The sequence below is a fragment of the Halyomorpha halys genome, unplaced genomic scaffold (assembly GCF_000696795.3).
Source record: "Halyomorpha halys isolate HHAL.00 unplaced genomic scaffold, Hhal_1.1 Scaffold30.1, whole genome shotgun sequence".
Classification (NCBI taxonomy): domain Eukaryota; kingdom Metazoa; phylum Arthropoda; class Insecta; order Hemiptera; family Pentatomidae; genus Halyomorpha; species Halyomorpha halys.
This window is the reverse complement of record NW_027110126.1, coordinates 880,968-895,225: the sequence shown is the minus strand read 5'-3', so window position 1 is coordinate 895,225 and position 14,258 is coordinate 880,968. Positions and strand designations below refer to the sequence as shown.

At 29.3% G+C, this 14,258-nt stretch overlaps 1 protein-coding gene across 12 annotated transcripts in view; it reads right to left on the bottom strand.

Moving 5' to 3' along the window:
• The window catches only part of LOC106684681 (uncharacterized), a 188,480-nt gene that overhangs the window by 23,202 nt on the left and 151,020 nt on the right, over window positions 1-14,258 (bottom strand). For 11 of the 12 annotated variants that reach the window (XM_067048196.1, XM_014426930.3, XM_014426937.3 and 8 more), the window contains 4 exons: window positions 6,395-6,567; window positions 3,844-4,113; window positions 3,579-3,735; window positions 1,053-3,230 (listed from right to left, as the gene is read on the bottom strand). In XM_067048196.1, coding sequence (XP_066904297.1) covers window positions 1,053-3,230; window positions 3,579-3,735; window positions 3,844-4,113; window positions 6,395-6,553 — 2,764 coding nt within the window. In that variant the 5' untranslated portion in view covers window positions 6,554-6,567. The remainder of the gene's footprint in view (window positions 1-1,052; window positions 3,231-3,578; window positions 3,736-3,843; window positions 4,114-6,394; window positions 6,568-14,258) is intronic. The other variant, XM_014426922.3, reaches the window with a different exon arrangement.

Below are 14,258 nucleotides of genomic sequence, written 5' to 3'. Positions count from 1 at the left end.
GTTGTGCATACTACAACAAATGTTACTGTTAAGTTATGTTGTGCATACTACAACAAATGTTACTGTTAAGTTATGTTGTGCATACTACAACAAATAATGCCTGACTTATTTTGTTCTATTTACAATGTCCCTTGTGCCATTATGATACCTTAACACAATATTTACAGAAAGATTATCATTGAATCATTAACTACACTATTGTGAGCCAATATCGACAATAGGTCATTCCAAGTTATTAGAAAAGAAGGAATAATATATTAATGATAGCTATAACCAGCAATAAAACTATTAATTGACTGGATATTTGTAAACATTTACTGATGTTTTATGAATTGATAAATAAATCTTTTCTCAAATTAAAGGTACATTTGATCACCTAAAAAATGGTAATTTTAACTAACTGTACTCCAAACAGAATAACCAAATTACCATCACAATTGATAAGCAAATACATTAAATATAAGTCCCAAAGAAAGAAATAATATATTACTACCAATAAATACTAATCTAAATCGATCATATTAGTATTTTACAGTTGAAATAAAATATGCAACACTTTACTGCATAATTAACAAATATTTCTTCATTAATCCATTAATGGACTGTTGAGTTGAATAACTGTATTTGTTTTTTTTTATTATTCAACTTGTTTCCATTAGATTAATAAATAAAATCCAAAAATAGTATGAGATGTGTAACTAAATAGTAGTATCCTAAAATTTCTTCAAATTTATTAATATTATTACATCTAATCCTAATCACTATAATTTTCCCAGTGATTATATTTTATAAAAAATATTTGGTGGTTAGGAATAGTCCTCTACTTCTTATTTTTTAAGACAGAAAAATTAAATTGAAAATTATTCATCATTATCATATATTTTAATCATCACAAATATTTTATTTTAAAAATACTTAATCGATTTTAATTGCTCTCCTAAAAGAAAAAAAAATTAAATTCATAATTTCCCGCAAATGCTGCCAAATATTAAATTAAAATAAAAAAAAAAAAAGAAAATGTGATATTTATGTGGAATATTGAATAAAAATACCTTTTTCTTTTTTTATCTGGCCAAATGATTCAGCACACTCCGCACCAAGCCTTTCCAGAGCTAAAACAGAAGGAACATCTTCTGGTTGTGTTTCTCTCATCGGAAGCATATTCAACCTTTGGAGGTTCCTCCTCATAATAAGTTGAGTAGATATGTCCAGATATGACGTATCCTTAATATATGATGTCAAACCACAGCGACCATCATAATTCTTAGGAAATGTATACTTTTCCCACTGCGCCTTTGAACGAGCTGGAATTTCATTACCATCATTATCAATGTTTAATTCCGATGATGATGAAAATCCAGCAGAAAAATTCAAAGTTCTAGCCTGACCATTTGATTGATAATCATTCCCTTCATTCTTATCATCCTCACTTGTTTCAACCTCATAAATCTTCCCATCTAAATGATTCAGAAGATTATCCCTAACATTACCAGCAACTCTGCTGTAAAATAAAGTTTCTACATCAACATTTCGAAGATTATTCTTTTCTACCCTCTCAGAAGCAGAGTATACTTTTTTCTTAATTTTTTGCAGTTTTGGCTTTGGTTTTTCAATTTTCTCAGGAAAACATATATGCTCTTTAAACGAATTCTCAATTAAAAATCTTCTTTGGCAAGTCTCACATGTATAAAATTCCTTATCTTGTTCAATGGTTGATGTTCTATCCATAACTGATAATTTCAATCTTTCGTCATTCTCATGCCGTTTATTTACATGAGATTTAAGCTCATCTAAATTTGTAAATCGCTCTTTACAAACTTGACAACCGAAGTATACGGTTGGATGGTCAGTGATTAAATGAGTAAAGAGGTTTACATTATTAGTAAATGCATCTTTTTTACAAAATACACAATTATGTTTTCTTCTAACATATGGATGGTTACTTAAAATATGATTGCGTTTGGTATTGGCATTGAGAAAGGTTTCATTACAATATAGGCAATGAAACAGGTCGAGTTTGCTATCATTAGCTGATGGAAGGGGGAGGGGTGGAGGGGGAGGAGGAGGTGGAGGCGGGGCGATAGGCTTGCAACTCTTTTTATGTTTCCCAAACTGTTTTCTCCACTTGAAGGCGGCCGAGCAGTTCTCACACTTGTAAGACGGGTGAGTCTTATTGGCTTGCTTGATCAAGTCATCAACAGGCGGATGATCAGTAAGGTGAGATCTGAGATCATTTTTGTTTGAAAAGCATTCTCTACATGTATGGCATCTAAAGACTAACTTTTCCTTCTTTTTCTCAACTACATTTTCAGGATCAATGTTGAAAGTTTCCATGTCTTTTTCTGAAATGTACTTTCTAGAAATGTGGAGCCTGAGATAATGTTTACGGAGCATATTAGAATGAGAATACACAGCTGAACAAATATCGCATGAAAATACTTTTTGGGCATTGGGTAAATTTACATTATGATAAGAATCGGTTTTAAATAAAAAGGTCCCATCATGAGAGAGTACATTTTCTTCTTCATAAATGTCAATGACAGGTTCTAAAAGGGAGGGTTCCACTTTTTCATGGACAGAGGGTACAGGATCTTGAACGATTTTGGGGATAAGAGTAACATCCTTACTAATGTAGAGAGTTGGGAGAGGCTGAGATAGCTGGCAAGGTTGCTGCTTCGGAACTGCTTGATTTTGACTCTGAGTTGGAACTAGTTGATTTTGTGTCTTAGATGAAACTGATTGATTTTGAGTCTTAGATGGAACTGGTTGATTTTGGGTCTTAGATGGAACTGATTGGTTTTGAGTCTTAGACATATCTTCTGCAGCTTTTGTAGAAACTGATTTGGCCATCTTCTCAAGCATTTTTATTGAATTAGGTTCTGGGAGATCTTCCACTTCTATAACTGTTCCTAACCTTTTTAAGCGATCGACAACGCTCAAATCGGGCTCAGTAACACGCTCTCGCTGCTCTTGAACAGCAACCTCACCACCAGTCAGGTGATGTGATGATAGAAAAGAAACTGAATCTGGAGGTGTAAGCAGTTTATGAAGTATCGAAGGATCTGCTTGGACTAAATGTGAAACATTGCCACCTTTTAGGCTCCCAGCTAACTGTGCCACAATTGTATTAAGTTGTTTTTTCTTTGATTGCTCACTTCTTCCATTCTTTTGTACTTTGTGCCGTAAAGGTTGTTTAACTGGCTTTGTAGCATTACAATTTTTATTCATATCTGAAATTAAAACAAACTGTTTAAATAGATAATAAAAAGTATTAGCAATGATAATATTAATATTTAGCAATTTAATATATCATCTCTTGAGCTGTGATATCTTGTAACTCACATAATAAACAATATGATTTTATTACTTTATAAAATCAACACATCATCCAAGAGACATTTTAATGACCATTTTATAAGATATGAATGAATTCTTTAGAGATATCACTACAACTAAGAATATGATTACATTTCCATTTTTTTTTTTTTTCCCCGAGTTATAAAGTATCACAGATAATCCAATGATATATATTAATAAAAATTGAAACAACAAAATGAATTTAAATAAAAATTAAGCACCTCTAGCTGGAGTGTCAGCTGATTTGGTTGGAACCCAAACTGGAGCATTTCCATTTAATGGAATAATGTCAGCAGGGAAAGGATTGACCAGCGCTGTCGGTCGAGGAAATGCTCCTTTTTTGTCATCACCATTATATTTTGAAACCTGTAACAAATCCTATTATAAATTAAATAAAATATCAAATTATTAGTCAAAAATATTGAAAGAATAATTTATATTTAAATCTATTAACAATTCAAAAAATAATTTATTGCCTTAAGTTACCTTCAGTGAATGTTGATCTGATTCTTTTTTTATTATACTCCATCGAGCAGGAGGTAGCTTAGTGTGACCATTCTTACGGTTAGTCATTTCCAGTAAAACCTCTTTAACAGAGGAATACTCTCTTAAGTCCAGCTGGGCAGTTGTAGCAGGCAACTGCGTAGCAGTGTTGTCTTCTGCCTCAGTGGAAACAGTATTCTTTTCATCAACCACAACCGAGGGAGCAGCTATTTCACTCAGCTCAGCCCCTTTTCCTTCAGGGCTAGGATTACTCTGAAATATTAACATTTATGAGATGATATTAACACTTGAACAGTTGTGTTGGTAATGAATTGAAATAATTTTAGTTAGACATCTTCAAATAAATTCCCATGTATTATTATACAATGTAAACAGATCATACAACTGGGAAATACCTGGATTATATTTAAAAATGAACATATTGTCGGGCTAAAGGTGTTCATTTTTAAACTTTTGAAGTGTTAAAAATAGGTTTAACTTTGTTTCACCTGTAATAATATCTACAGTTTATATAATGTTTTGAATAAATCAGTGGCAATAACTTAACTACAGAGTCAAATAAGAAAAATCAAATATTTAGCACATAATAAAGCAAACGATTTCTAGGAAACAGATTTCAGAGTAGTGTTGAGTCTAGAAAAAAATGTGTTCCACAACTGACACAGAACAAAACTAAATAGAACTAAAAAAAAAGAAAAAAATTCGAGGAAGGAATATTTTCAAAGTAGATTGAGATTCAAACGTAATAGTGTAAAAAATAACTAAAATAAAATATATAATCGAAGAAATCACAAACAAAATGATCAGTGACAATATACCCTTGTAATATAAATCAGAGCTAAAGCTTACAGTACTTGAAGTTATAGAATGTTATACAGTATTTTAAGTTACTGAGATAGAGGCTAGGCTAACCAAAACTGAGTTATTAATTAAAATAATCCGCTAAGAGAGAAGATTAATTGAACAATTTTTGTCCCTCTGGAAAGAGAAGGAAAACATACTTTTCAGTCAAACAGAGAACTGATAATATCTATATGTAAACATGATTCCTTACATAAGACAAGAAAGGATAGCATAGCCAAGGACTGAGTAATACTAGGTATGAAAAAAGAAAAATATATAGTCCTCACAGAGGAATGGAATGAGGAATGATGACAGTGTTGGTTTTTTCATGATATTGAAACTGACTTGGAAAAGAAGAACTTTCGTCACAGTGAAAGAGGAAGATTAGTAGAATCTTTTATTATAAAAATGTCATATTATATATATACACACATATAAAAAGGCATTATATCTATGTTCAAGCTGTTACAGCCATTTTCATGCTTTTGTATAATCAATTTGCACATCTTAGGTTAGGTAAAAAAAAAAAAAAAATAAGATCAAATCTTTCTTAAGCATATACATATGTGTCATTTTAAACTGATTGTTTCATGTTTCTTACTAAGCAACTGTCGTTCAAAGTAAGACTAACTCAAAAATCTTCCCTCATTGAAAAAAAATAATAAACATGACAAAACCCTTAACATGTGAATTGCATATGCAGCAATTTAAAAATGGGTGCAAGAGAAGAATCACCTTTAAAATTTTTTATAATAAAATATAACTTTTAAGAAATTAATTAGATTTATTCTAAATTTGAAATATAATTAATGAGTCTTTTTATCAACTAAAATCCAAATGGGCCAACATCAGTTAAATCTATGGAACCTCTAAAAAAGATTCATGTTTGTTATTACTAATTTTTCTATTATTGAAGATTCTGCATATTCTTAAGGAAGCAGTGTAGCTAGGTGAGTAAAGTGCTCAGTTACTACCTCCCTCGGGCCCTGGTTTGAATAGGGCAATGGCAGATAATGATTTATTCTGTTACTATAGCCATGATTCGACCCTGTGAGTTCAGGAGTTTTCCTGGGGCACACCGAGCCTCAATAAAGTGAATACATGTAATTTCGGGAAAAACCCGGCGGTTTAGCACAATCTTCCAAAAGTCACCTCCTTGCAAAACTGTTGTTCAAGAAACAGTACTACTTCCTTATTATGCATTGAATCTCTGATCCCCTGATTCTTCATGGGTTGTAGGGGTACATTATTTTTTCAATATTCTATTCTATATATATTAGCTTTTAAAAACAAAAATGCTCTGAATTATAACAAATTTATACCATATTTTTCAAATAATATTTTATATACTTAGATGCATTAACTGCTCTAATTCCAATGCGCATGTAATACTATATTATTAGCAACAAATCTCGAGATCTAACATATGTATATATATATATATATATATATAAATAAACAAAACTAATAGAAAAACAATGCTTAGTAACATCAGAACAATACTCCACAAAAGAGTAAAAGAAGTTTGATGAGTGATCTCTAGCCTCAACTATATTTAGTATTTCAAGTAGAGTATGTAATGCTAAGTGATATCTCCCTCCTACCAGACCAAGGTCACTTTTTATCTATCCCATAGGTGAATTCTAAATAAATATAAATAAATAAAAATATTAAATTAAATAAAAAATACCTGGTGGGGCCGGGGCTGAGGCTGGTTGGCCCTGACCAAGGAGAGGTCGACGGCTGCCTCTGAGAGGGAACCAGAGCCCCAGAGGTGACGGGCCGCCTCTCGCGGGGCAGGGCTGCCCCCAAACAGTCGCCCTTCCAAATCTCCTCCTCCGGACCACATTTCTCGTTTGTCACCTACAACATTGAGGGATTCTTATTAATAAACTTAATAACCCAATCTTCACCACCTCCTAGATATTTCAATACACCTTCATTGCCACCGGATTATGTCAAAACGAGACCCAAATACAACTTTCTTTGTTTTGTACATTTTTATTTTTATTTTAGCTTTTTGTTTAAGAAAAAATATATTAAAAAATTGTATATAAATCAATTGAGAGAAACTCTTTTTGTAGCGCCGCATATATCACAGCTCTGGGCACAGAGCAAGGAAAAATGGCTGATTGCCTCTTCTGCCCACCACGGCTCTAGGGAAAGATGTTTTGAAAAACAACGCAAACTTATAAAAATTTGAATTAATTTTAAAATGGAATTTAAATATTATTTAAACTTAAAATTATTATCAATATATATTTTTAGTAAGAAAAACGTGATATTAATACATTTATACTCATAGTTAGTAATAACAAGATAATTAGAGTAAAATCGAAAAATACATATAATGCTATAATAAAAAAATCTATGTAATACAATAATTAAAAAAAAAATCCATTATATACAAATATAATGTGATATAAAATAATATATAAATTGATATATGAAAAATAATATTTATTTTCGAAAAAAGTTTATAAAATAAATACCTCTCCACAAATAGAATGGATGATTATGATGAATATTAAATAGTAAATAAATAAATATATATACAAATACATACATAAATATTGTACTCACAAAGTTTTTTCTAAAACTTCTGCTGTTAGGTTTATATATAATAATTTCTGAAAATGTCACTGACTTAGACCTATCTTACTAACTTGAGGGTAGTGGTGACACTAAATACCCAGAGAGGGGGGACAAAGGGATGACTGAGGTAGGAGTGGGGGGAGCACTTTCCAGGTAAAAAGCATATGCCGACGGTCAACGTGTTAAAAATGAAAGTCCCATCAGGTAGTTAAATAATAAATATATTAGACAGATGCAAGTCTTAGTTATACATAATTTTATCGAAGTTTTTAAACATATTTAAGCAAAAGAATAAAATTAACCGCAATAGGAGGTTACTTACATTTTTCCCTTCGCCGAAATGTAAATTCGCTAGATCTGGCCAAATAGTAAAAGAGCCTAATGGGAGAAAAAAGGTAGTTATTTCACCTCAATTTTTGATTAATTTATTGAAAACTGTGTATAAATAAATAAATTAACTAGTCTAAATTGATGAGTCTGCCAAGTATAGTGAGGGGGAATAAAACGTTGAAAAAAAATTTCATTTGGAGCCCTATATCTTTAAAACTACTAACACTGGAAATCTTAAGAGAACGTCATTAGAGAGTAAATTTTCTAAAATATGATCCCTAATAGAGCTATTTACATTCAGTAGTTCCCGAGATATAGCTTTTTTAAAAGCAACATTTCATAAAAAATGTACTGAAAAATCATTAGTTAGTGAATTTATTTTGAGAAATCTATATCTCAGGAACTATGTGACGTATCAGCACTCAAATTAGAACTAATTAAATGTACTATAAAATAGTCATTACGTTTATCTTCGTAGAGGTAGTTTTTTTTTTATATTTGACAAAATAAATTCACAAAATGCTAATTTCTTGTTGTATGGATATATTTTTTGCTTTCTGAAAAAATATATTTCAGGAACCTTAAGACGTACTTATGTCTACCAACAATCAAAATAAAGGTAATTTAACTTACTATAAATTAGTTCATGTTAGGTATCTTCGTAAGGGTAGTAGTTCTTATGATATTCGCGTATGAATATAACTTTTGAACATGTAATTTTTCCCGAACTACTATAAATAAATTTATTTGAGCAAGTATCATAAAGTCTATTATTCCTATGAAGATAAACGCCATAAAACATTTTATAGCCCATTAAACTAGCTTCAATTTGAGTGCTAATAGGCATCTGTAAGTCGAATGATTTTTGAGATGTAGCTTTCTCAAAATAAATTCATTTGACTTTTTCACTTAACCTCTTATTTTTCTGTGCACTTTTTTATGTAATGCTGCTTTTTAAAAAGATATATCTCGGGAACTACTGAACATAAATAGCATGCTTATATTTTAGCAAATTTACTTTACTTTAATTGATGTTCTCTCATGTTTTCTAGTGTTGTTGGTAGTTTTAAAGATATAGACGTATTGGGTGAAATAACTGATTTTTTTCTCCTCTCGGGCTCTTGAACTAAAACGCTCTTCCCCCATCAATGTTATGGTCTATTTAGGCCTAGAACGTTTGCCCTTAGATTTAGGGGCTGTTTACATTTTTAGTGACTCATTCCTTATCTATGCAAACATTTTACAGTATATCTATCAGTTATTGAAGCCTTTTATATTTTCTAATACCCTTATCTTCCTATTTTAGTCAAATGTTCTAAGCAAACTTTCTTTTCAAAGACCTTCAGACGTCCTTTCGCTGAAATAAACGGACAAGTTTCAAATCGACAAATAACAGTAGTAAATGAAATAGTAATATAAATTAGAACCTTCCGATTCTTTATTCATCTTAGAAATACAAAAAAAATTACTATTACAGCTACTTAAGACAAGATACAGTGGATCGGATACGGCTGTTATTAGTTATCATATAAAGAGGCTACTCAATTATTACTATAAAGAGTGATACCACAGCAAACACGTAAATAATGAGGAACTAAGAATCTATGTTTTAAAAAATTGGGTAACGTTTTTTCATTGAACAAAATTACGACACTATTCGAAAACATCACCTTTGTTACAGTATCACAGAACTTTATCAAACATTTTATACTAACAACTAATAAAAATTAATTCAAGTTTCAAGGATCTAAATTTATAAGTCATCTCAATGTATTCTTATTATTTGAATTAATAGAATCCGTTACAAAAAAAAGTTACACGAGAACAGTTTCGATGGGTTTCGACTTTCCCCCTCCCCACCATGAAAAAATATTAAAAATAAGGTGGGAATTCGCTTTTAAAGGAAACGAAAGTTTAAATATAACTTCAAGTAAGTCTTAGATCGAAAATACATCTTCAAGTAAGTCTTAGATCGAAAATACATAAAATAAAACATTTGAGCGAAAAATTAAAGTAAGAAACTGTAAATATTTTAATTGTAAATGTTTATTTATGGCATCGTAAAGAGGTTCAAAATATATATTCAAATATAAGGGAGATATGTAAGAAATTAATTTTAAATTTGCAACTAAATTCCATATTGTAAGATCAATCTTTTAAAACAAAAGAAATGATTCCTTGCCAATCGAATAATTTTTTTAATTTATTTCGATGTTTAACAAAAACACGACTACCACTAAAAAAAATTATGTGTTTACATATACATATTTATTTATTTTTGCTATGCATAAAATACAAGGAGTTGTATATTGCACTAAGTTCTTCTCCATTTTTCAATCAATACTGAAATTTCAATGAGAATGAGGATTCGAAATCTTTATTTATTAGAGTCCTACCCTATATGTTCTTCTTCTTTTTTTTTTCGCGCAAACAGTGCGAAATATTGAACAAACGTAAAGAGCATTTAAGGATACGGAGACCAAATAATAATTGGTCTAGGATACTGAAATTATTATTGAGAAATTGGACTCATAATTTTTTTTTTGCATTCGATATATTCGCTTTTTCGCAAAAAAAAAATTACTTTTTTTTTTTTTTAAGTTGCGATTTATGCCTTCGGGATGCATGAAATCGAAAAAATTCATATTGTTTTAAATTTAAATTTTCCCTGAGAATCCTCAATTGAAAATTCTCTCTCTCCCCCTCCCCCGCCCACGATATTAATATAAACCGACTCCGATATCAATTTCTTAAGCTGTTGCACATAACTTTATACTTTATATCGCCTTCAACACGTCTATACATCAGTTGTTTTATTATTAGGCTAAAGTTAAATAATTTCATAACGCTTTTAAATTGTTATAATTCCCCAAAAGGGTCGGGCGATCTATTATAATGTTAGCAGGTAATAATTAAAACTGGAAAAAAAAATATATATATATATACAGAAACACTTATAATAAATACTATCAAATGAAAACAAAAATAATTATCTGTTATTATTTTAAATATAACAAAGAAGTTAAAATTAAATATATGATTTCCTTATTATTAGAGATTATTATTATGATTAATATATATTTTAAATGGAAAATATTTTTAAAAAGTCAATCAATATTTTTAAAAAATATTAATTCTAAATTAGATATAGAATTAATATTTTTCTTCTATGATACATCAAAGATTCAATAGCCGTATCTATAAGATAATAAATTATCGTGCAGTGCCTCCTTCACGTAACTTTCACTTATTATAAGAATACCATACAAATATAAGATGTGGAAACAAAAAATTATTGTTGTAAGGATAGTTGGTACTGGAGATGTGTAAGGATCCCGACCCGTGTTCATTTCCAATACATATCTATAGAAAATTTAATAGTAAGTACTGGGTGTACTGAATAAGCAGAGTGATATCTTTTTCGAGTTTAAGTACAAAGTATGAGAGAATATTACAATAAGTACTTAAAATACAGAAACTCAGTAATTACGATTCCTTTTGCAATCGATTAAAACAAACTTATAACTTACTCTTTTTTTCTTCTTTAAATACTTTTCGTGCTCAAACACAATTTATATAAAACTAAAATGCTTATAAGTACTAAGTACAAAGCGAAATAAACTTATGTCCTTTAATAACAAAATGCCTGAATACAAATAAAAATGAACTCAAAATAATAACACGTACTCGAAATACTAAATGACAAGTAAGATACTTAATTTTTTTTTTTATTATTATTAATTACAAATACTCAAATTCAAAATGGTTCGAGCTTGGATTCCCTAGACCCATACTTAATACACTAACTCTGTACTCACTTAATAAAAAGATTTGAGTAACGAGTATTTTAGGCATCATAAAGACTCTGTCCCGTGTCCCTTTTCTTTAGTTATAAATAAAGACGAAATTTTTGGGCAATAAAAAACCCAAAATGTGTAAAATCTTGCAGTGGAAACTCAAAAAAATGTGTATAAAACATCTATACCCTGAGATATTTAACTTTATATTTTAATTCATAATATTAATATATAGAAAGCTTGCCTATCCTTGCTTGAATTAAATTAAACTCGCTACCTTTATGAAAATATAAATAAAAACTAAACTACTCTAATTAAAAACCTAAAATGTAATTTAATTTATCGACTTCTTAAAACTACCCCTATTCTAAGTTTTAAATAAATTGTGCAAAGCACTATGTGGTAAGGAGTATTTAAGAACATTCTTTCAAGCTAAATTCCCTTTTTAATTTTCCATAAAATTTTATATAGCACATTCTTCCGCCTAGCTATTCAATGGTGTGTTTACATAAGAATACCCCACTAACAAAAAACTAAAAAGTAATAAGTCAATGTAGAAAACTTTTATTACAAATGTTTGGATTTATTCTTATTGATCAGACTAATTGATTTTGTGTTATATAATAATAATATATTGAATAAGGTAATATGATATAACATACATAATAAAAAAATGGAAAGGCTCATTAGTAACAACCAAGTTCGACGGAAGAATGAAGGGCTAGAGACGAACTGAGAATCCAAATTAAAAATAAAACAATGAACGTTCTCTATAACAAGTTAATTCAAGAAAGACTTTTTCATAGTTACCCGAAGGCTCTAGTTAGTACAATTCCTAGAATCTTCTTCAATTTTGTTTACTCGTTTTTTCAGGTTGAATTCAATTATTGCTCATATTATATATACCTCAATTTTGTCAATAATAAACTAAATATTAAATAAGTAAAAAATAAATAAATATTGGCATACATAAACGTATATGTGTAAAATATTAGAAATTTTGTTCAAGTAATATATTTTATGCAATAAAAACCATAATTTTGCCCAAAATAAGAATAAAACGAGTAATTTTACTAATTAAAAAGAAGAAAGAACTAGCGCTAAATCGAAGAAAAAACACAAAACTTGTAAAATAACATTAATGTATTTTCGATGATTCGAATTTTTGAAGAGGTTTGACGGGATTTGAAGCTAGGTAACAAAAGACGCAATTGCACGAAATTTCGGTTTATAGTAATAAAAATTGAAAATTTATAATTAAATATTCAATAATTTTATTTATGACTTATACAATGATCGAAAAATAATAAATTAAAGATTAAATTGATAAATATTATGTTGAGAAAGAGGGATGAGAGGAAGATTAAGAGGGGACACCTGGGGGTGGAGATGAATATGGAAAACCATTCTCAGGGGACTACTCTCCAATTTATTTATGAATTAAATTTATTTATTTTATATTTATTGTTCTTCATTATATTCTGCAACTTCATACGTCATTTATTAAAAAAAAATCGCCTTAAGTCGTATCTTAATTTATCGTTTGGATGATTTTTTTACTTTTTAACAGTCAATTATACTGTTATTATATAATATTAATATATAATACTGTCATATTATTATTTGGAAATCTTTGGTCAACCTGAAAAAATATTTTTGATTTTTTTCTATTCTTTTTTATTGTGAGTTATTAAATTATTTATCTAGTTTATATTTATCTATTTAGTTGTTACTACTAACAAAGAGGGTAAGTTAATTACTATAATTAAAAAAATTAAAGGGGTTATACAGAGAGCTATCGGAAATATGAAAATTCGGCCATCGGAAAAGTCAGACTACTTTAATGAGGATAAGATCTACTTGATATGAAAGACTATTTAATTGCTAATTGATAAAATGACTAAGTCCAAATAGTGCTGTTAAAAAAAAAAAAAGTATTTCCCGGAAACTGATTTCAGCAAAATATTTATGGGATATCTAAGGCAGAAACCTAACTTAAAAACGATATTTCAGTTTCGTAAAACTTTTTGTTTTTGAGCTGGCCTAACAATAGACAAGCAGAATACTGCGTGAATTGGTTATTATGACTCAGGAGATCTTAAAATACGTAGATATTTCCGATGGAAAACCTAGATAACTACCCTTACAATAAATTTCATATAAATTATAAATATTTATATATTTAAAAAAAAGTTTTGATTAAAAAATTTAAAACTGTTTCTCCTCCTTGTAAGTTGTATTCATTAGTAATTCCATTGATATAAAAAAATGGTAATAACTCTATCGGAAAATCGATGCCGTTACCACCAAACACCATTAACTGCATACTGTTAAAACGTAAACCAACAAGACAAGGATATAACGCTGTTCTAACATTTACGGTACGGCAAACCCCTCAATGTTTTAAGATCTCCAGCCGGATTATATCAATTAATTAATTTGGGGCGAAAATATACAATTATTTTATATTGTATTGTAGTACTTACAGGTACATAATGATCTGGTTCATTCTATACTTTAACGGATTCAGACGTAAGCAATTTAATGTCATAGCATAAAAAAATAATATATTTCAGTAATAAATTTACAAGAATAATTCTACATAAAACAATAAATTCTGTAAATAGTTACTAAACATTTGTTGTTAATAATATATATTCTATTTCGGATGAATGAAACAACAAATAGTAACACGACAATGTTTTATTTAACAGTAAAGTTAAAGTAGATTTCTTTAAATTGATAAATATATATATAATAATTGACTTGGGCATTACCCTGCAGTAGGAAGAGAATTTTTAAATAACTTAGACAAATCAATTGTAAGGTTTA